We start from the raw sequence: 24,976 nt of genomic DNA, 5'->3' as shown, positions 1-24,976 counted from the left end.
TCAGACTCGTACAACTCAATGTTTATTTCTGCTATTAGGGCTTTTTCCAGCCGTAGTTCCCCACTGTTTCCACAGAAATCGTCCTAAAAAACATATGACTAGAACTTGGGATACAGTGGTACACCACCATTGCTATTTGTTTCTTGGTTAAGAATCCAGTTCGGCCTTTGTTGAACCCTTTTCCCTCTACCCCAATCTAGGTTTTGCCTTGGTATCTTGTCCTCAAAATTTATAGCTGACCTACCACTTCTGCACCTACTGTAGCACTCAGCTCCCATCTCTGTTGTAAGAAAGCAATCACAGACATGACATTCTGCACACAACCAGGCCAGGTGACCTTCACTGAAACTTGCTTTTAAGCCATAACATACATAATTATTACTGAAGTATTATTTATACAAGGGTTTCATTCATCTATGAAGATGTTGCATTTTTTTTGAATTTTGAAAAGGACCAATCTCTAAATTTCCTTTATTTAAATATAAAATTCTATAAAACAGGTCACTGAACTAAAACTCACATTTTTTCATATGTCAGTTCATGGCCACACATAGTACAAGTCTTCCGGTACATATCATCTTCTAGGTTTTCTTCTGGTCCGTACTCATGTTGATGAACAATCGTCTCCCTTTTCCACACGCTGCTTCTTACTGCTCGCCGCAATTCTGAAAAAAAAAAAAAAGTCATCTTTTCACTGGTGCTATTCAGGTGAATCCAAAAATCCAACTCCATCAAGCCTTCAGCCATGTACATGTGTGTGTGTGTCTATGTGTATTGAAACCATATATAGTTTACCCTAATTTTATAACAGTTGATTATACAAACTTGACACACTTACTTTCTTACCTCACTAGTTCGGCCTGTGAATCAAGTTGTCACTGGAGCAGTGTGAAACAAGATTCAGAAATGGTTATGTGGGTTGGTGGTATGCAAAACAGAACCATATTCAGAAGTGAGTTGAGTAACACAATAGGACACATTCAGGTACGTTTGACTTCAGATAACAGAATGCCACAGTAGGAAAAGGAGTCAGCTGAAATAATTAAGAAAAAGGAGTGTTTTTAAGTTCCTGTCGGGAGCTACGTCAATAAGCATCAAGTCAAGCTTTGCAAGAAAACTAGAAAGTAGAGAACTCTACCACTATGCTGGGTATGTTTTCACCTTAGAAAAAGTGCTTGTGCAATACGACTTCTTCCAAGTCTATTGAAGTTCTTATAAGATGATGGCATTATTTTAGGAGAGGGCTAAAAATAAGAATCACAGAATATTAAGAGCTGGAAAGAACCATAGAGTTTTGATTTTACTTCACTTTATTTTGCAGGTAGGGAAACTGAGCAAAGATAGTTTAACTGTGAAGCCAGGACACTGGTCATATTCTAATATCTGTAGCTTTTTCTGCTACTTCGTGTCAAAATCATTTTACAAAGAAAATTATATTGGGTTCTTTGAAAGCAACCAAGTAAATCATATTTTAATAAAAAGCAACACTTTACATTTCTATTCTCGCCAGTGATCCACCCAGTTCTTCAGCATCTTTGACAGTGGCATTACCTAAGGGAGAGTATGATAGCTGTCTTGTATAATCTCAGCTATAAAAATCAACATACACCAAGTAATCACATATTTTCCCTAATCCATTTTAGATCTATAGTATCAAAATACTACTTGAATCTTATTTTCAGCTTTTATATCATGAGGATGAAAACAGGGCTATGTATAAGGCAGTGTTCTTACCACTTTAAATGCATTTAATCCTCACAATCCCTTTAAGGTAGAATTATTCCAGTTTTACAGATGAGAAAACCAAGGCACAGAGAAGTTGTTAAGTTGCCCAAGGTTGTATAGTTGATGGATACCTCTAGCCTGAAAAGTACTTCAACATTATTTCAGTGCATACACCTCTAGATAGTTTTTGGTCTGGAAGAAAAAAATGTTCATCCAAACTCTTCATTTCTTTCAGTATGCTTTCATATTCTGAAGACCTTGGTTTTTCTAGATAAAGATCTGGAATGTCCTCCTTCCTTTAAATTTTACCTTAGGATATTTTCTAAATAAAAAGTGATATGCTAACCAGAACTCCACAGGTGCCCTCTGGTTTCAGATAATGTAAGGAAGATGTTACCTACTTGAATTCTAATACCTGCTTTTCAACTTGGTTCTCACGTAAGACATCTGGCCACCTTATCCCACTGAAAATCCTACAAAATTTTACTGCAGCGCAATCATGCTAAACTAACTTTTCTGCCTAATTTGAACATTATGTGTACTTAAAAATAGGTACCAAAGAAAAATTTTCTGAATACTAAAAAAAAATACTTGTAGTAAAAGTCTGTCTGTCTAGCCATAATTGAACCTAAGGTTTTACATTGTCTTTGACTTTTTCTCCCCACTCTTCAGCTAGTGTGTCAGGCTATATAATGGTAAGAATAAAGCCATATCTTTAACATTTACTAGACATTCCTGGAAAAACTTGTGCCAGAAAGTAAGAAAGTATTTGGGGCCAGGTGCAATAGCTCATGCCTGTAATCCCAGCACTTTGGGAGGATTACCTGAGCCTGGGAGTTCAAGACCAGCCTGGGCAACACAGTGAAACCTCAATCTCTTAAAAAAAAAATTAAACTAAAAATTAAAAAATTAATTTTTTTTTAATTAGCCACGGTGGCATGTGCCTGTAGTCCCAGCTACTCGGGAGGCTGAAGTGGGAGGATCGCTTAAGCCGAGGAGTTTGCGCCTGCAGTGAGCCGTGAGTGCACCACTGCACTCCAGCCTAGGTGACAGAGCGAGACTGTCTCAAAGAAAAAAACAACAGAGCATAAGGAAGTATTTAAAAATGGACAGGTTTGGGGTTTTTTTTCACCCTTCTTTCCCTTTCTGAACAATCCAGTCCTATGGAGCAAGTAAGCATCCATAGCAGGGTGAGAGAGCCCAAGAAAAAGGGCTCCCTCCAGAAGAGGAGGCAGCAACAGTAATGAGAATTAGTCACACATAGGGCTTTGATCAAGTCACTATATTAAGGATCATGGGAGCCACCAGGTTTCTCATCATCCAAAAAGCCAGTATAAGTAAAACTAAAATGAACCGTGAAATTTTAAAACTGGATGTATCAGTGTAAACTCAAAGTGTACATATATTTATAGACAAACATAGAAATACAGATACACATGTGTTGTACTAGAAAGCAGAAAGGAGTGCTCAAGAAATGATGACATAAGGCTGGGCACGGTGGCTCACGCCTATAATTCTAGCACTTTGGGAGGCCAAGGCAGGTGGATCACTTGAGGTCAGGAGTTCGAGACCAGCTTGGCCAATATGGTGAAACCCCATCTCTACTGAAAACACAAAAATTAGCTGGACATGGTGGCACATGCCTGTAATCTCAGCTACTTGGGAGGCTGAGACAGGAGAATCACATGAACCCGGGAGGTGAAGGTTGCAGTGAGCTGAGATCGCGCCACTGCATTCCAACCTGGGTGACAGAGCGAGACTAGGTCTCAAAAGTAAATAAGTAAATAAAAATAAAAAAGTAAGGAAATGACATGTCAAAAGATACAAAAGCTAGTCACTAGGCCAAATCAGACCATTTGAGCAACAAAATAAGGATAGAAATGAACCAAAGCCACTGGAGAAAAACAGAAATTAATGAATTCATACCAAGAATAAGTAAATGGGGCAAAGGATGCTACAGAATGCTGACTGCCAACTGCTTAAATGCAGAAGGAATGCTGGAATTAGAAGACAGTTCTTATAACCATCATACTAAAGACTGGTTCTAGCAAGAACCATCAATGGATGGACACTAAACCTAGGGGGATACAATTTTTTTTTTTGCTTGTCAAATCAAAATCAGAATCACTACTGAGGGCTGATAGACATCAGTGCCTCCAGATATGAGGCCCTGAGAAAAGCACATCACTTACGTACTGTCCGTGGCCTGAAATGCATACCCTGCATCCAACCAGCAGGACACACCAGAAACTGCCCCAAGTGAGAAGCATGTTTTGAAAGGCAGGGCAGGGAAAAAGAGGGAATCCTCCCTAACACATTTTATGAGGCCAGCATCATCCTGATACCAAAGCCTGGCAGAGAGACAACCAAAAAGAATTTCACACCAATATCCTTGATGAACATTGATGCAAAAATCCTCAATAAAATACTGGCAAACCGAATCCAGCAGTACATCAAAAAGCTTATACACCATGATCAAGTGGGCTTCATCCCTGGGATGCAAGGCTGGTTCAACATACGCAAATCAATAAATGTAATCCAGCATATAAACAGAACCAAAGACAAAAACCACATGATTATCTCAATAGATGCAGAAAAGGCCTTTGACAAAATTCAACAACCCTTCATGCTAAAAACTCTCAATAAATTAGGTATTGATGGGACGTATCTCAATAAGAGCTATCTATGACAGACCCACAGCCAATGTACTGAATGTGCAAAAACTGGAAGCATTCCATTTGAAATCTGGCACAAGACAGGGATGCCCTCTCTCACCACTCCTATTCAACATAGTGCTGGAAGTTCTGGCCAGGGCAATCAGGCAGGAGAAGGAAATAAAGGGTATTCAATTAGGAAAAGAGGAAGTCAAATTGTCCCTGTTTGCAGATGACATGATTGTATATCTAGAAAACCCCATTGTCTCAGCCCAAAATCTCCTTAAGCTGATTAGCAACTTCAGCAAAGTCTCAGGATACAAAATCAATGTACAAAAATCACAAGCATTCTTGTACACCATCACAGACAAACAGCCAAATCATGAGTGAACTCCCATTCACAATTGCTTCAAAGAGAATAAAATACCTAGGAATCCAACTTACAAGGGATGTGAAGGACCTCTTCAAGGAGAACTACAAACCACTGCTCAATGAAATAAAAGAGGATACAAACAAATGGAAGAACATTCCATGCTCATGGGTTGGAAGAATCAATATCATGAAAATGGCCATACTGCCCAAGGTAATTTATAGATTCGGTGCCATCCCCATCAAGCTACCAATGACTTTCTTCACAGAATTGGAAAAAACTACTTTAAAGTTCATATGGAACCAAAAAAGAGCCCGCATCACCAAGTCAATCCTAAGCCAAAAGAACAAAGCTGGAGGCATCACCCTACCTGACTTCAAACTATACTACAAGGCAACAGTAACCAAAAGAGCATGGTACTGGTACCACAACAGAGACATAGATCAATGGAACAGAACAGAGCCCTCAGAAATAATGCCGCATATCTACAACTATCTGATCTTTGACAAACCTGACAAAAACAAGCAATGGGGAAAGGATTCCCTATTTAATAAATGGTGCTGGGAAAACTGGCTAGCCATATGTAGAAAGCTGAAACTGGATCCCTTCCTTACACCTTATACAAAAATTAATTCAAGATGGATTAAAGACTTACATGTTAGACCTAAAACCATAAAAACCCTAGAAGAAAACCTAGGCAATACCATTCAGGACATAGGAATGGGCAAGGACTTCATGTCTAAAACACCAAAAGCAATGGCAACAAAAGCCAAAATTGACAAATGGGATCTAATTAAACTAAAGAGCTTCTGCACAGCAAAAGAAACTACCATCAGAGTGAACAGGCAACCTACAGAATGGGAGAAAATTTTTGCAACCTACTCATCTGACAAAGGGCTAATATCCAGAATCTACAATGAACTCAAACAAATTTACAAGAAAAAAACAAACAACCCCATCAAAAAGTGGGCAGAGGACATGAACAGACACTTCTCAAAAGAAGACATTTATGCAGCCAAAAAACACGTGAAAAAATGCTCATCATCACTGGCCATCAGAGAAATGCAAATCAAAACCACAATGAGATACCATCTCACACCAGTTAGAATGGCGATCATTAAAAAGTCAGGAAACAACAGGTGCTGGAGAGGATGTGGAGAAATAGGAACACTTTTACACTGTTGGTGGGACTGTAAACTAGTTCAACCATTGTGGAAGTCAGTGTGGCGATTCTTCAGGGATCTAGAACTAGAAATACCATTTGACCTGGCCATCCCATTACTGGGTATATACCCAAAGGACTATAAATCATGCTGCTATAAAGACACATGCACACATATGTTTATTGCGGCACTATTCACAATAGCAAAGACTTGGAACCAACCCAAATGTCCAACAACAATAGACTGGATTAAGAAAATGTGGCACATATACACCATGGAATACTATGCAGCCATAAAAAATGATGAGTTCATGTCCTTTGTAGGGACATGGATGAAACTGGAAAACATCATTCTCAGTAAACTATCGCAAGGACAAAAAACCAAACACCGCATGTTCTCACTCACAGGTGGGAATTGAACAATGAGAACTCATGGACACAGGAAGGGGAACATCACACTCCAGGGACTGTTGTGGGTTAGGGGGACGGGTGAGGGACAGCATTAGGAGATATACCTAATGCTAAATGACGAGTTAACAGGTGCAGCAAACCAACATGGCACATGGATACATATGTAACAAGCATGCACATTGTGCACATGTACCCTAAAACCTAAAGTATAATAATAAAAAAAAAAAAGGCAGGGGAAGCAGACTTTTCTTCAAAAATGTCAATGTCATAAAAAAAAAAGAGCTGTGTAAATATCCCAGAAAAGTTTAGAAAGACTTGGTACCTAAAGCCAATACCCAATCCTAGACTGGATTCTGTTCCAGACAGGAATTACTAAAAATAACATTAGATCAACTAACAAAACTAGAATATGGAGGGCAGATTAGACATAAATACTAAATCAATGTTAAATTTACTCAAGTTAACAATATACTTTGGTTATGTAACAAAATATATACCTATTAGAAAATATACACTGTAATATTTATGGGTAAAGGGTGGTGATGTATACAACTTAGTCTTAAATGGTTTGGAAAAAAATAAATACTGTGTATGTATAGAAAGAGCACGCAAATGATGATGCAAATAGCATAAAGTGTTAACAGTAGGTAATCTGGATAAACGATATATGAGTGGCCCTTTGTATTATTATCCTTGCAATTTTTTTATAAGTTTGAAATTATTTCCAAACAAAATAGTTTAGAAAGACAGGAGCTAGCCTGAAGGGGATTCTACTGGCCAAATTTTGGACAATTTCAACACCAAAATGAATCATGACCGGAATGGACTAAAATACATTGACTTCAGAATAAGAAACAATGAGTCTAGCTGATGCTTACAAAAATATCAGTTTTTAGGAGAAGAAAAGCTCTTCTTTCCAAAAGCCAAACAACAATTACAGAAAGTGACAGAAATAGAAAATCACCATTTATATCCACCATAATAACTAAAGTAAGACTCAGCCCTGTGTACTAAAACCACTGAGTGAAAGGTAAGGAATCAGATATTCACATAGTATTAGATTTCTCAGTAATTACAAAGGATAAAGGGTACCTTTACAATGGAAAAACCTGGCAGACACCATCTTAACGAAGCAGTCAAACTACCACTCCCTTAAAAGAGAGAGCTGGTACCATGTGTCTACTGATACATGCTCAAACACATCACCTTGAAAGTATTTCTACCAAAAACATTCGACCTGAGTCTAACTGAGGAAACATGCAGCTAACAAATCTGAATGGAGGGACACACTGAACAGCAGCTGGCCTGGGAACTGCAAAATGTCAATGTCGTGAAAGACAAAAAAGGCTGAGGGACTAGTTTAAAAGCAGCTATCAATATGCATCATCCTTGAGTTAACACCTGGATCCAACAAAAAGCTGTAAAGGACACCAAAAGAACTGGGGAATATTAAATTATACACAAGATGGCAGCATTATATTAATGCTAAATTTCTTGAGTATGATCATTGTTCTTTAGCTATGTAGAAGAACACCATTGTTTTTTGTTTTTTTTTTTGAGACAGAGTTTCACTCTTGTTGCCCAGGCTGGCGTGCAATGGCGGGATCTCAGCTCACTGCAACCTCCACTTCCCAGGTTCAAGCAATTCTCTTGCCTCAGCCTCCTGAGTAGCTGCGACTACAGGCACACACCACTATGCCCAGCTAATTTTTGTATTTTTAGTAGAGACAAGGTTTCACCATGTTGGCCAGGCTGGTCTCAAACTCCTGGCCTCAGGTGATCTGCCCACCTCAGCCTCCCGAAGTGTTGGGATTATAGGCGTGAGCCGCTGCTCTCAGCCGAATGCCATTGTTCTGAGGAGAAACATGCTGAAGTGTTTATAAGAATCACAATGTCTGCAACTTAAATGGCTTGGCAAAATATGTGTATGTGAAAGAAAAAGTAAATATGGCAAATGTCAACATCAGGTAAATAAAAAAAATTTAAGATTAATACTTTTTTCACATTACTTCGTTTAACAACTTAAAACTTAGGAAAGCAGAAATCAACTACCTACTGCTGAGAATGAGAAGGAGGTAGTTTTAAAAACAAGGTAAGGCTTTAGAAGACTGAAAAAAGGTCTGTAGGTCTGAAATCGACTTTGGGGGAGCTGAGGAAACCTGGGGTGGGTGCAGGTCCTACGCAGTGCTGAAGGCCTAATTGAAGCTGGAGACAAAACAGTGGTTTACCATGTTCCAACCTCCTAGTTCCATTGGCCTAGAATTTCACAATGCTGGAAGCTATTAACTAAGGACTGCCTTTCATGGAAATTTATAACAATTTTCAATGTAATCAGTCTTGTTACTGATATATTCAGGGACTGCTTATACTTTTTACACACAAAAAAATTCTCCTAAATCCTTTTTTAAATGAAAATGTTATTTTATACCAATCTAAAACTTGTATTCAGTTTAACCTCTTGGTTTTGCAAAAGAGGTGGTCTGTATTCATGGAAACCCAGTGCTGCTTCTGAGGTAAACTTAAAAGACAACTAGCTGAGAGAGATAAGATACTTCTAAATACTTTATGGTAGGGCAGTAAGTATTAACTCATGGTGCCCCTTGTTAACAGAAGGAAAAAAAATTATAAGGAAAAGACACAATGACAATATGATGTTTAGTCCTCCATAAACTAAAGCAGAGTAACAGAGAATTGAGTCTCCCAAACTCTCTTGAGAGATGACTCCAGAGTCATATATATAACCACAGGCCTACAATGTACAATGTCCACAAACTTGGGGCCCCCGTAAGAGATTTCTTACCTACCTCTTTTGGGAGGAAAGTACATAGTAATAAATAATGAAAATGAATTTATTTTCCTTTTTTTAGAAGGGTAACCTCTACCAGTACTGAATAAGAGAAAGCTGGTATAACTAAAGAAATGCCTCATCTCTACCTTATTTATAGACATGCAAACCCAAAACGTTCTGTACATTTGAACCAGCTGAACATTCCCATCTAATATTAAGGCCAGTGCACCCTGAAGTTTTGAAATCAAAACTGATTTCTATAATCTATAACTGATTTCTGTAATGTATAACAGTCCTCTCTTTCATACTCAAGATGCCTGTTCACTACTTTATCCTTAAGGCTCTCCTTGGTACTGGAAGAGAGGAAGGACTGGTATAGGGCATTGAAAAGATTAAAAGGCCAAATTCAAAAGAACTCTTTCCAAATACTCTCAATCGGTCCTTTGAATATTTTGATACAGAGTTTTCACACCAGTTAAAAAAACTGAACAGCAGTTTCTGCCTTCTTGTATCTAAAATCCGTAACAATTTGAATTCACTAACAAGAAAACACTTTCTTGTCTTTCACCTTATTTTTATCTATCTATCTATCTATCTATCCACACCTTATACTATTTAAACTGTAAAATTCTTTTTGGTAGTAAGATCAATTCTCAAACTGCTAAAATAGAAGATCATATTCTCAAAGCAGGTAAATATAATCTCTTACCTTCCCATAAAGAAGTAAACTGTGTCAGCTTCTTTGTGGATCAAAATCAGAAGACCAAGAGGAACCAGGTTCCAATTTCTTTTCAACTAAAATACTTTTAGACTTGCTTTTATTCCTCTCTGTTCTGAGCCTTCTGAGAAAACTGTACAGTAAGCTCCTTGTGTCTAATCTCTACAGTGTCTACTCCAATCTCAGCCCTTTGTGGCCTATTCAGGATGGCAGGAACAACCTCTAAAGTAAATCAACAAGAAGCCATAATTAAAGAAGGCATCACACTGACCTCTCTGCACATTAAACACCAGAAGACAGTGGAGTAATGTTACAGAACTTAGGTATTCATATGCACAAAAGCAGAAAAACATTTCTATTTACAGAGACTTGGAAAATATATCACTCACGTAACCACTTTGGAAAATTTCCTCAAAAGACATGCTTCATTCAAATAGGAAGCAAACTGAAAAAAGAAACCAGACCCAAGAGGTCTAACTCTATGAAAAACTTCAGGGCAAGTTCAAACTCTTCAAAAATAGGACAACTGACAGTAGCTTATCTGGTGATTAACAGCAGCAATTTAATGTAATGAGAAAAAAAGCTAATTAAAGTTTATATTTCTTTAGAAAGTAATACCAGTGAAAACTAAATCTTTAAGAGTTCTGTTCATACTAATAATATATATGCCACATAGAATTCTTATAAAAAAAAAAAGCATGTGATGAAATGGATGCCATCATCTTTTAATCTGTTTGTCAAATTACAGGAATTTAGTTACCATTAGATGACACTGACCAAATTACAGAATTAGTATCTAAGAAAGTACAGACAGCCCTCGTTTTAAAAAATATTTCATCACTTTGCAGATACAGGTTTTTAATTAATACTTATTATTTTATCCATATATGATTATCTGCACCAAAATACCACCTGGAAATGGTTTAAGGAGGCAGCAAAGAGTTGAGTTGAGGTGATTTCAGGTAGCTGGAGTTAACAAAAAACCCTAGGCTAGTATATAACTAATCTATAACTGTCCTCCCTTTCACACCTCTTAAAATGCCTTTTCACTACTTTATCTTTCAGGGTTCTCCTTGCTACCACAGAGGAAGGAATGGTGTAAAGCACTGAAAAGATTAAAGGGCCAAATTCATCAGAACTCTCCAAATCCTCTCAATATAGCAGTGGCTAATTTTGGGAAGGTTCTTTAATGAAATGCTTTTACACGGCACAGCTTATTACAGGAAGCCTCTACAAAGCCATGAATGTGTGCCTTACCTTGTGATTCAGGAATTGCTAAGTAACTACATAAAAAGATGTGTATAAGGATGTTGATCATGGAGTTGCTTAACTTCGTGTCAAATAGTGCTTCCATTTTTATTTTTAAAAAAATTTAAGGATCTTAGGACAGAAAAGAACAGGAAGAGCAAAAATTAAAATGTTGCTGATGATTGTCTCTGAGTAGGAAAATCATGCGATAAGAGCTCTTTGTAATTCTCTAACTTTTCTGCACTGTAACTGAATTACACTTGTAATGACAAAGGAAAAACAAATCCTCACAATGAGAAGGATTACAACAACTTGTGTTCCTCACAACAAGGAAGGCTTACATTCAATTTTTGGTTTTGCTTTTTTGTTTTTAAGACATCTGACCTTATCTTATTCATTCTCCAAAACCACTTATGAATCCTAAAAACATAAACAAAATTATATGGATAGGACATCCACTTTCAATGAATTAATTTAGTATATAAAACTGAATATATACATAAAGTATGTGTTATCTCTACACACTGTACACTACAGTGGGACTCTGCATAATTACTGCATGAAGAACATGTACGTTTCCTTTTTTAAGACTCTTTTAGGGATTCTGTGGTAGAGTTGAAAGTGACCTCTGTGCTCCCGCAGCACCTCACGTTCATCACTATCATGGTACCTAGCACACTTGCACGATTTTAAGTTTCTCTCCTGACAAACTCTGACTCCAGAATTTATGTTAGCACAGTGCCTGGCACACAGTTGACACTTGGTAAATACTGGATGCATTGATGGATGGATGAAAAGACAGACAGACTTAACAGACATACATACCTGGATGGATAACAAGGACAGATTAATGCAGAGATAGATGGACAAGGGAATGCATGCAAAGACAGATGTATGGATAGAGAAATGACTACTTCATGGAGACTTTCAGTCAAAAAAGGCTGCTTCCAGTCCCAACTCTGCCAATAACTATCTATGTAACAAGTCACTCCACCTTTCTGGGTCTTTTGGTAATACATAAAATAAAAGTTCCTTCTAGCTGCTGAATTAGATGACTAAGACTTAGGGCATGGCTTTTCATTTTAAGCAATTAGAGGGGATTGTTGGTAGGTGGGTTTTTTATAACACTGTTGATCATACTTAAGATTTAATTGATGCCAAATCCTTGACTAGTGATACCACTCCTGATCCTTACATTGTTCCTATGTAAAAACACGATTCACTTTAAGATGATGACGTACATGCTTTTCAGAAATGTCGTACTGTGAGGTTTGAGCTGAGTGCCTTGAAGACCAACGTACTGAGGGCAAACTTTAAGTCATTTTTTTCAACCTCCAAAAAACACATTCCAATCTATTGGTGACATTAAACAGGAAGAATCTAGCTAAAGGCTTTTTGCAAAATGGTAAAACACAATCCTTCATGATATAAAATGTGGCCATCTACCTTTTACTTTTTTATCAAATTTCTTCTGTTTCATTTTTTCTCGGTTTTCCTGTCGGACTTCCTTTGCTTCTTCTAATGCTTCTTGACTACCCCAAACTTCAAGAGACCTCTTCACAATCTACAACACAAAATCCATATTTAAATAAGTTGTGATTCAGACTTGCAAAATATGATAAAGTTATAACTGTCAAATCCACAGGTACCAAAGAATGATCTAACTCAAGTATAAATTTAGAAATACTTATTAGAAATTTAAAGATTTTAAATATTAATGATCAGAAACAACTCTAATAAAACATCTATCTAAACCTATGAAACTGTCAGTAAACGTATGCTGAAGTAGATTATAAATAGAAAAGTTGTCCTCTGACTGTATTGTCACAGGAATCAAAAGTACATGTGGTCAGTGAGTTTGATCAACTGTGGTGGGCTCACCAAAGAAACAGTTTGTTGACAGATTAGCCACATCAGACCTAAATATGAAGTCATCTCCAAAAATCTCCAACCATAGGAAATTACCAATTACTACTACTCATCTCCTTCAAGATCAATAACTGTCTCTATTGACTTGACTTCTGATCTGCAGGATATATATTTTTTAAAATTTTGGTACCAAAATGATGTAAAAAGTCTTCATTCTACTTTTAAAACTTTACATTATATACCTTTACTCTTTATAGTATTTACTTACATTTTAGGAGAATTTACACACTAAGAATTATGCTCAGGATACCTCTAACAATATGTTAAAAGGACCATAATATTAATCAGTGTAGCCAAACTCAAATTTCTTAACATAATCAAGTGATATATTTCATATATTTTGAGACATCACGTTTTCCACAATTTAACATCCCTGAAAATGCTGCATCACCAATGCACTTAATGGTACTTTAACAACTCTGAGTCAAAAAGTGGTGCAGAAGAATTGGACTCTGAATGTAAAGTTTAGGAATACCTTCATAAGTCTTTTGCACTTGCATTTTCCCTTTTATGTGTGCAAAAGTCTTGATATATGACAAAAAACTATAATAAAGTCTAACGGCACTATTTCACCAAGTATAAAATAAAAGCATCAAGCGATAAGAAAGCGTATGTTGATTTAATCAGCGGCATTTAAAAATATTTAATGGTACATAAAACAATAGTGAATGTTCTAATCAACAGAATCTTATGTTAGTATTTAATGAAATTCAGTACACGTTTTGTTTTACAATATGGCTTCTTAATTTTATTTGGAGATATGGGATTTTCTAGTATAGTATATATTCAAACTGTGCTCTAAAGCAATGCCTCCCAATATTTTTAAGCTAACAGCCCAAAAAGAATATTACAATATTTGTACCACTCTGAGGTAGATACAAGAGGCTGCTTGTGACTCAAAGAAACTGGCCTGGGCACTAGCAGTCCTAGCCACTAAGTGGATCACCATCTTGGCACACCTGTAACCCATATGCAGCAAGTGGAATTGAGAAGATCTGCTCCGAGATTACAGAGCTATATGGACACTCGCTAGCATTCCAGATGGGTAGAGTTAGATTTTAGGTATTTATGAAATTCCTGAAATTTTTCTTTTTTTTAATATTTCTTTTTTGGTGGGAGATGGAGGTGAAAGAGGGTAAGGAAACGAGGCCTGACTCCCATTCCAACCTTTTTTAGTTTCCAAATTGTACTCTTAACATCACCCAATAGCAACAGGTTTGTTTCAAACTGCCATATTAGAAGCAAAATGAGGCCAGGTGTGGCGGCTCATGCCTGTAATCCCAGCATTTTGCGAGGCCAAAGCAGGAGGATCACTTGAGCCCTGGAGTTTGAGACCAGCCTGGGCAATATGGTAAAACCCCATCTCTACAAAAAATACAAAAAACTAGCCAGGTGCTCCTCAGAAGGCTGAGTTACCTGAGCCCAGAAGGTCAAGGCTGCAGTGAGCCATGATCTCACCACTGCACTCCAGCCTGAGTGACAGAGTGAGACCTTATTGTTTAAAAAAAAAAAAAAAAAAAAAAAAAAAGCAAAATGAGAAAACATGTTATTAAATGTCATTATACATGACTGTGAAGCATATGTAACACTAGGGAAAAGAGTTTTTTCACACTCTGTAAGCAAAAACCAAACTAATTATGACTAGTTTATTAAGACTTTACCAGAGTTAAAAATAATAAATACAACTTATTAGAGACCTGTAACTTTAAGTAGAGTTTCATATCACCCCATTGTGAATGATGTGGATTCTTCTTCACAATAAATTTAAGAGGTGGCTCTCTTTTTTCTAAATCACAGTCTTTCAGAAGATATTCTTGTTTTGCCTCTGTTTTAGTTATAAGCTTGTGTTTATCATCAGCATCTCTGAAAACAGATTAAGTCCATTATATAAATTAGTTATTTTAAATAAGCTAAGTTTGCAAACAGCCCCGCAACTTAGGGGCACACACAGCAAAAAGGACATATAAAATACTTTTTCCTGCAACTCTCATGGTTAAGTTAGCAACATAAGAATTCTAACAGAAAAATATTTTATCTTTTACTTATTCTGATGTTACATTATCTAGAGAAAAAAACATTCCTAGCAAAGGGAACAGCAAGGGAAAAGCCTCTAGGGCAGGGGTGTATTTTGCAAAGAGAGCTTACAGCAAGAGGACCAGTGTAACCAGAAGACCTGAAGTAAGCGATGGTGAGGAGTGGTGGGAGATACAGTCAGAGACAGTCAGGGCCTTGCAAGCAATGGTGAAGACAATGGTTAGAAACCACTAGAAGGTTTTGAGCAAAATACTATATGAAAAGGAGACCCTAGGGGTGTGAAAGGGGTAATGGGGGAGAGATCAGTTAGAACACTACTGCAGTGGTCCAGGCCAAGAGCTGATGGTGGCCTAGACTAAGGCAGCAGTGGGAGAGGATGAGATGCCGATGGATTCAGGATATGGTTTGAACCTAGAGCCAAACAGGTTTGGAATTAATACACACAGGAGAGTGGAGACATAGCCAGTGAATGAAGCTGGCTTTACTGAAATGGTAAACACTAAAGAGCAGGTACAGGTCAGGGAGGGGAGAAATCAAAGGTTCTATCAGAGGATTCTATCACAAAAACATAAAAGTTAAAACTGGGAAGAGCTATACGAAAGCTAAATAATTCAGAAGTATAAACTAACAGGAGACATGTAGACTATATGGTACTATCATCTTTGACGATGTTGAAAAAGAATGGAGGACTGTGTTCCTGATTATGATTAAACATAAAAGTGTAATGTTTTCAGACTTTTCAAGGTGTGGCAGGACCACGTTCCTTTCTGGAGGCACTAGGTAAGAATCCATCTCCTTGCCTTTTCTAGTTTCTAGAGGCCACCTGCATTCCTGAACTCATGACCCCCTCCTTACACTTTCACAGCCAGTGATGATGGCTTCTCACATTGCATCACTCACTTTTTCACTAATCGCATGTCCCTCTGAATCTCAGCTTTCCTCTTCCACTTCTAAGAAAGCTCATGTGCTTGTATTTGGTCTACCTGGATAACCCAGGATAATCTCCCCATCTCGAGGTCTTTAACCTTAATCATATCTGCAAAGTCCCTTTGCTATGGCAAGGTAATATATTCACAACTTCCTTTAAACTGGTACAACAGTTGCTTCCATTTTCTCTTGGAAATAAAATTATATGTAGTGTTTCAGTTCCCAAAAGCTATACTGGCCCTTAAGGAGAATGACGACAATACTGTGGACTTTAACCACTGTGTCGGTGGGAAATGAGTTTGTAATCTATAGTTCCAGCTGGGGTGCCAGAGCATTCCCAGCCATATATCTGATCATGAGACCAGGGACCACATCTCCCTCTCTATCTACCGAGGATTCCGCTCAGCAACAAGCCAATCATGATGGCTCCCAATGTCTGCAGCAGGGACTCTGAAAGGGCAGGTCCTTCAGGCAGGTGAGGAGTTGATTTAGGACTGTAGGGACAAAGTAAGCACAGGGAACAGGTAACAGGGCCAACTAAGATTCCAAGATAGGACCTTCAGTGTGCAAAAGATATCAACACAGCATTTGGCTGAGTAAACAGTAGCAATAGGAGAACCATGTGAAGTGAGAAAGGTTATTCTGGGTGACATAAAAAAAGGATAAAGTCTAGAAGAAGAAAAAGAATGGAAGAATATAGTTTTTCCTCATCTATTCTCTTTATGAGGGTAGCCAAAGGTGAATGAAAAAGGTATTCTGAGCTACTGTCCTCTCACTGAAGGCCCCACTCCTCTGACCAAGATGTAACACATCCTGGAATAATTAAGAAATAGAGGGATCATTAGGGCTGGGTGAAGAGAAGGGTTAGCAGCCTGCTACTGAGAGATGTTAAAAAACAAAAACAAAAAAACTCAGGCCAGCAGAAAAAGAAAAGGAAATTTCTATGGCAGAACCATTGGCATCCTTCCTATTTTATGGGGTATATCATAAGCTTTAATAAGCACAGATTTACTGCATTTGGCAAAATAGAAACCATAGAAATTTTAGGAAACGCCCAAAATAAAATTCATAATTACTAAGAAAATATCAAATCCAAACAGATATAACTTGTTTTGCCCTAAACCTATACATAAACATTAACAATTAAGAACACTATCTAAAATCAGTACCTGCAGTTATCACAAGTTGGCAAATCAAAGTGGTTCATAAGATAAGAATCCATAAATTCTTTCCCACATTCTTCACATATTACATAATCAAATTCCATAACAGGTCCTAAGAAAAGGAAAATGAACTCTTTAATAAAGTTTCCTTTTTTATGACTAGAAAAATACATTTTCCTCTATTTTATTAGCTTATCATGTATGTTATGCCTGACATAAATACATTTAAGTAAAAGATAAAATGTTTATTAAAAAAAAAAGAGGAAAAAGAAAAGGAAGTAACATAAAGAAAAAAACCTAGCAAGTCCACAAGTATTTCTGAATCCCAGCCATGTGCAAGGTACTTGTGTTAGTGCTACATTGCAGTTATAAGAAACTACCACAGACTGAGTGACTTAAAACAACACACATTTATTATCACACATATCTCTAGTTTATTCTGACATGGGTCTCAGTGGGCTAAAATCAAGGTGTTGGCAGGGCTGTGTTCCTTTCTGGAGGCTCTAGGCAAGAATCCATCTCCTTGCCTTTTCCAGCTTCTACAGGCTGCCTGTATTCCTTGACTCATGACCCCTTTTCCTCCATCTTCACAGCCAGCAATGGTGGCTTCTCACATGGCATCACTCACTTCTTCCATAATCACATGTCCCTCTGACTCTCGGCTTTCCTCTTCTACTTTTTTTGTTTTTTTGAAATGGAGTCTTGCTCTGCCGCCCAGGCTGGAGTGCAGTGGCACGATCTCGGCTCAGTGTAACCTCCACCTCTCAGGTTCAAGCGATTCTCCTGCCTTAGCCTCCCAAGTAGCTGGGATTACAGGTGCACGCCACCATGCCCGGATAATTTTTGTTTTTGTTTTGTTTTGTTTTTTGAGATGGAATCTCGCTCTGTTGCTCAGGTTTTAGTGCAGTGGCGCAATCTCGACTCACTGCAACCTCCATCTCCTGGGTTCAAGCGATTCCCCTGCCTCAGCCTCCCAAGTAGCTGGGATTACAGGCACGCACCACCATGCCTGGTTAATTTTTGTATTTTCAGTAGAGATGGGGTTTCACCATGTTGGCCAGGCTGGTCTCGATCTCCTGACCTCCTGATCCACCCACCTTGGCCTCCCAAAGTGCTGGGATTACAGGCATGAGCCACTGCACTCGGCCCTAATTTTTGTATTTTTAGTAGAGACAGAGTTTTGCCATGTTGGCCAGGTTGGTCTTGAACTCCTGACCTCAGGTGATCCACCTGCCTTGGCCTCCCAAAGTGCTGGGATTACAGGCGTGAGCCACCGTGCCCGGCCCCTCTCCCACTTTTAAGGAAACTTGTGTGCTTACATTGGGTCTACCTGAATAACCCAAGATATTCTCCCCATCTCAAGGTCTTTAACCTTAATCATATCTGCAAAGTCCTTTTTGCTATGATAAGGATAATATATTCACAGGTTCCAGAGTGATTAAGGCATGGACATCTTTGGGGGCCATTATTCTGCCTACCACAGCACTGCTGAAAGTACAAAAGAGATGAGTCCCAGAGTGGTAGGGCGAAAAGGGATCTGCTTGCAGACAGGGCACCAACATTACACAGGAAAGAGCAATAAACAGCATGGTAATAGAAGAGCGACAACAACAGAATTCACTTCCATATGGAAAAAATTTTTTCTCTCTCCATTCTACCCCCATCAACAAAGCAAATAGCTTCTTCATCTGTCTCACCTTGTGGATTATAAACTCCTTGAGGAGAAAGGCTGTATTCAGCCATGTATCCTCAACTCCCAGCACAGAAAAACCACTCTAGGTAAGGTAAATCTAGATTATTTAAGGACTTCAAATGCCTAGCTAAGGAACTTAATCCTGTAAGAACTGTTTCTCCCAGCAAGTCTTTAAATTTTACTAGTAAGGCTGGCACAGTGGCTCACAACTATAATCCCAGCACTTTGAGAGGCCAAGGTGGGTGGATCACTTGAGTCCAGGAGTTCGAGACCAGCCTGGTCAACATGGCAAAGCCCTGTCTCTACAAAAAAAATACAAAAATTAGCCAGGTGTCAATTAGCTGGGCGTGGTGGTTGGCACCTGTAATTCCAGCTACTCTGGAGGCTGAGGCAGGAGAATCGCTTGTGCCCAGGAGGTGGAGGTTGCAGCAAGCCAAGATTGCGCCACTGCACTCCAGCCTGGGCAACAAGAGTGAAACTCCGTTTCAAAAACAAAAACAAAAAAAATTAGCCAGGCGTGGTAGTGTGTGCCTGTAGTCCCAGCTACTTGGGAGGCTGAGGTAAGAGAATCGCTTAAACCCAGGAGGTGGAGGTTGCAGTAAGCCAAGATCACGCCACTGCACTCCAGGCTGGTGACAGAGCAAGGCTCTTTCTAAATAAATAAACATATATATGTAAATAAATAAATTTTACTAAGAAGTCTTTAGGCTGAATGCTCCAACTCTCAGAACTGCCACAATTTCCAACAAGAAGAAAAAAGGAGTTGTCGGCGAGTTGTCGGCCAGGTGCAGTGGCTCACGCTTGTAATCCCAGCACTTTGGGAGGCCAAGGAGGGTGGATCACCTGAGATTGGGTGCTCAAGACCAGCTGACCAACATGGAGAAACCCCGTCTCTACTAAAAATACAAAATTAGCTGGGCCTGGTGGTGCATGCCTATAATCCCAGCTACTCGGGAGGCTAAGGCATGAGAATCGCTTGAACCCAGGAGGCAGAGGTTGCGGTGAGCCAAGATCGCACCATTGCACTCCAGCCTGGGCAACAAGAGTGAAACTCCGTCTCAAAGAAAAAAAAAAGAAAAGGGGAATTGTCATTATGTCATTAATTGTTTGTTTCAAAATATTCCTATCACTGCCTTCCCTTACCTCCTTCGTTATAACACACTAATCTCCAAACTTTAAGAAAAAAAACAATCATACTTCTTTTGTAGAATATTAGGGAAGCATATCTATAGACAAAAGGAAAACTAAAAATTTTGGAACAAGGCTAGTGATAGTCAAAGTGGTATCTTTGAAAAATTTACCAGGATGCGTTAGAATGAAGAGAAACTGTGGCAGAAATACCAATTAGGAAGTTATTACATAGCATTATTAATCAAAACATTTAAAATGTGCAGTTTTTAAATTTAAAATATTCTTTATAATGGGAATTCCTAAATAAACACAATGATAATTTTCAAATTGTCACTCCCTTTTACATTTACCACTCAGAAACTGGCAGTCGACCATAAGCAAGAGTTGTGTAATTATTTCATTATACATTACAATGTAATAATAATGGAAATAAAGTACACAATAAAATATAATGTGCTTGAATCATCCTGAAACCATCCCCAGCCACCCCCCAACCCCACCCTGGGTTTTGTCTTCCACAAAACCAGTCCCTGATGTAAATAAAAACAAATATTTTAATCCTTCAAGTCTCAGCTTCTGCAAACAACAGTATAGACACACATAGATCAGAGCAGGGCAACCACCTACATTGATGAATGCACAACAGTTCTGTAGCTGCAACTAAAGACTGGAATAGGTTTCTTTTTTTTTTTTAAAAAGCTGTTATATTGCACTGTTGGCTGCCAAACTTATGAACAAATAAAGTGTTTCTATCTTTTTCCCAAAGAGTGTGAAAGTACCCTCACTGTGAAGATATGTATACATATAAGTGATTTACCAAAGCACTAACCTTAGATCATAGTTACACCCTTCTTTTTATACTGGTCTGTCTATCTTATACTTTGTAAGCTGCCTTCTTTCTCCACAGATAAATAAAAGAATGTCCTAAATGTTATCTCTTGGATTCTGGTGCCTCATTTCAGCCTATCAAGATAATTTTGAGTATTTATTCTACCAATCAATATACTGGCTAACCCTGCCTATTATAAACCAACAGAGAGCATCAACCCCTAAGCACATCAGCCACAAGTTAAATAATCATTTCCATATGCATGGCTGTTTCTTTGATTTTTTTTTTAATCTACTAGCAAAACTGCCAAACTTTATCACTTTTATAAAGATAATGTACTCACTGATTAAAGTAGTTGTGGCATTATTTAGCATCACTTTGCATAAAACTATGCATGTTACTCAAAATAACCAATCTAGATACTTATTTTTGAAAAACTCACTTTACCTGGTTGATGAACAACTTTTCCAATTTTCTGTTCTTCTTCTTCTTCCTCTTCTAAAATGAAGCCTCCTCCTGTGTCAGTTATCTTTGGGGCTGCTTTTACATTAGCCATGCCTACAAAAGTAAGTAAAAGCAGTCAACAATTGAAGTAGGTAAGCCCGTATGTTACCTTGTTCATAAACAGAAAATTCCTTTGAATTCAATATATCTCAAACAACACAAGGATGTCCACAATCACTACTTCTATTCAACATTATACTGAAGGTCCCAGCTAGTCCAACAGAGCAAGAAAACCAAAAAGGCATAAAGGATGAAAAGAAAGAAGTAAAACAGCATCTATTCACAGATGATGTAATTATGTGTGTAAAATATCCACAAGAATCTACAATTAGAATTAAGAAATAACAACCTAGGAAGAGATGTGTAAAACCTCTGCCCTGAAAACTACAAAACACTAAGAGAAATCAAAGAGGACTTAAATGGAGAAATATACTGTGTATGGATTTTAAGCCTCAATATTATAAAAACGTCAGTTCTTCACAAATTTATCTAAAGATTCAAGGTGATCTCAGCCAGAACTCCAGCAGTGGGGTGTGTTGTGTGTGTGTGTGCGCACGCGCGTGTGCACCTGGAAATTTCCATTTCATATTTTGGGCCATGGTTGACTGTGGGTAACTAAAGCCACAGAAAGTGAAACTCTGGAAAAGGGGGGACTAACGTATGCATATCTGACAAAGGACTCACATTCAGAATACATAATAAAATCCTCTAAGTCAGTAAAAGACAAAAAACCCAACTTTTAAAAACAGGCAAAAGATTTGAATAGGCACTTCACGAATGAGGATATCTAAACGGCCAAAAAGCACATGAAAAGGTTCTCATTATCTCTAATCATTGGGAAAATACAAATTAAAACCATAATGAAGTATCATTACACTCTCACCAGAATGTCTACAATGAAAAAGACTGACAATAACAAGCGTGAGGATGTGGAGCAACCAGAACTGCCATACATTGCTGGTGAGATTGGAAACTGATATAATCACTGTCTGGCAATATCTACTAAAGCTTAACATAACTACACCTCTCCTATGACCCAGCAATTCCATCTCCAGGCATATACACAAGAGAAGTGACTGTGTATGTCCACTAAAATACATAAGAATGTGTACAGAGGTTTCATTCATAACAGTCCCAAAGTGGAAACAACCCAAATAGCCACCAAAAGGAATAAATTGTGGCATAATACAAAAGAATCTACACAACATCTAAACACACAAACTACCAGTGCATGCAACAAAATGTGTGAATCTCTCAGATACTATGTTGCGCAAAAAAAGCCAGATACTGTATGACTCAATGTACATGAAGTTTGGAAATAGGTAATACCAATCAAATGGTCAGAAGAGTATTACTTCTGAGAGTAGAGAGTGGACATCGACTAGGAAGGCGCAATAGGAAAACTTCTAAGGTTCTGAAAGTGTACATGTCTTGATCACTATGGTGTTTACACAAGCATTCACATAGGTAAAATTCAGATGAGTACATTTTACAGTATGTTACACCTCCATTTTTTAAAATAAGACAGATTTAATATGTTTTATTCTGCTAAAGTCACTCCCCTTCTCTGGCCTCAATTTCTCCCTCTATTAAATGAAAGGATTAGATTATAAGCTTGTTTCCACCGTTAATAGCAATTCTCACACTATAATGCCTGTTCATCTCTCTGTATCCCTTCATTAGACTGAGTGCCTTTACCTGTATACTTCTGACAAATAGTAAACATTCCATGAGTACCAACTGGATGGATAGAAATGAATGAACCTACCAGAATATGTAATATAAATAGCAAAGTAAATGAATGGAATGACAGTAAACACAATGGGAATTAAGAAGAGGGAAAGCTGGAGTAGTCGAGCCCATGACTTGAGCAGGATTCTAAACAATGCTAACTCATGCCCAAAACAAAGTCCAATTTCTCTCTGCTGCTATGCCTTGCTGTTTCCCCAGGACCTCAGCACCACTCTTCGTATTCTAAGCAAGTTTTTCAGTCTTTCATGGCATATGTCATGGCACACAGAGAAAAAGAAAATTGTATAGTACCATGAAATAAAAGTGTCACAAAGATAAAAATCTCAGCACTTACCTAACTCTTGAAACACAGTGGGTTGCACCCAATGCTACAATACAGTTCAGTTCTTGGGGAACTGCCTAAGAAATCTTAAAGAATGTTCATTCTACCTTGCTTCCCATGATCAAAAGTTTAATTTAATGTCAGTTTTTGCTATTTTGCACCTTCCGTTCCACAGCCATGTCGTAGATCTGGAAACCTTTATGGAATCATGACTATGAATTAATCAGTGCAAGTCAACTTTTTGTCTGACTCTAGCGTGCCTCAAGTTTAGAAAGGAATAAAAGGTAACCACTATAAAGTAGAAAGGATGAGACCAGTACCATCAAAAGTAGCTGGAATTTGCAGTTTCGGTATTAGTATGAATATCAAGACATGCTGCCAGCCTCAGACTCTTCTCACTCTCACTACATCTGGCTGATAAAAAAGAGTAATACAGCTCTAAACTGTACTCGACACAGGGCAGTATAGAGCTTTAGGAACACATGTACTTCATGTTACAGAGGTAGTCCTGAAGAACTGCCAGTCAACCAAACTATATTTCAAGTATCCTGGAAAAAATTATTAGTTGACCCCAGTGGCAAATTCTATAAAAGAATAATCTGCAATGAGAGATCAGTCCTTAATTTACTTCAATCAATAAACACGTTTTGAGCATCTAGTTTTTGCCAAGATATCGTAGAGGTCACATGTCCAAGAAATAGACTCATGGAATCTATGGATTAGAATCTTAAAGGTTTACTATCCAGTCCCTTCTTCTGATTGCTGAATAGGAGATTCTGATTGCTGAATCTCCTCTCCTCCACATAAGTAAGGGTTCTTCCAGTTCCTATTTGAGAGCTTCTAGGAACGGGAAGCTCATGAGAAGCAATCCACTGCACTTTTGGCAACTCTAATTGTTGAAAGCTCTCCCTAACAAACACCAAGATCTGCCTCTTCCATCAACTAGTTCTAGGTATATAGGCCAGAATCAAGAACTAGTCTAACTCCTCTTTCCGGGACAGCTGAGGCCCTGACACCTGGCAGTGGCTGACACCTCCCGGCGGGGGCGGCTGCATCCCCAAACGAAAAATCGAAGCTGAGCAGCCGAGGTGCAGCGAAGAAGGCCCGGGGCTGGGGGTCAGCAGGCCCAGGTGCGACCGCGGAACGCTCTGTGGTCGTTGACAGGCCGCTTTGAAAAGGCGGCTGGGCGGATTCCCTCTCCGAGGAGGGGGGAATCTGCACACAGACGCCAGCGGAGTTGACGCGACCCCCGAGCCCCGGGACTCGGCTCGCAAGAGCCAGTCTGGGGACCGGGGAGGCGGGGAAAGGGAAGGGGCAAGCGCCGCCACGGCCCAAACCTCCAGTAGCCGCAGCCGCCGTCGCCGAGTAGGGCCGGGCAGCCAGCCGGGCCTGGCGCAGCATCAGTGCTCGCTGCCGCTTCCGCTCGATACTCGCCCGCACCGAGGCAGGCAGCTCCGCGAGTTGCTCTAAAGCCGCCGCCTCCGGCAAAGCCCGGTCGGCCGCCGCCATCTCCGACCCACTCCAAGGACCTAGCTTCCAGCTCCACGCACGCGCACTGCACGCCGAGGCGAGCCAGCCGCCCTGCACCGCCTCTGCGCTCCCTGCACCCAGAGGCC

General features: G+C 38.9%; 1 protein-coding gene across 1 annotated transcript; it reads right to left on the bottom strand.

Moving 5' to 3' along the window:
• Nucleotides 1-24,976, bottom strand: XPA (XPA, DNA damage recognition and repair factor). The gene is made up of 6 exons (XM_030796245.1): nt 24,698-24,976; nt 21,230-21,340; nt 17,136-17,241; nt 14,703-14,868; nt 12,523-12,640; nt 1-665 (listed from the first exon to the last, which is right to left on the bottom strand). The coding sequence occupies exons 1-6, from the start codon at nt 24,867-24,869 to the stop codon at nt 517-519; spliced, it is 822 nt and encodes a 273-aa protein (XP_030652105.1). The 5' UTR covers nt 24,870-24,976; the 3' UTR covers nt 1-516.

The sequence above is a fragment of the Nomascus leucogenys genome, chromosome 1a (assembly GCF_006542625.1).
Source record: "Nomascus leucogenys isolate Asia chromosome 1a, Asia_NLE_v1, whole genome shotgun sequence".
NCBI lineage: Eukaryota > Metazoa > Chordata > Mammalia > Primates > Hylobatidae > Nomascus > Nomascus leucogenys.
This window is presented reverse-complemented; position numbering and strand designations above follow the sequence as displayed.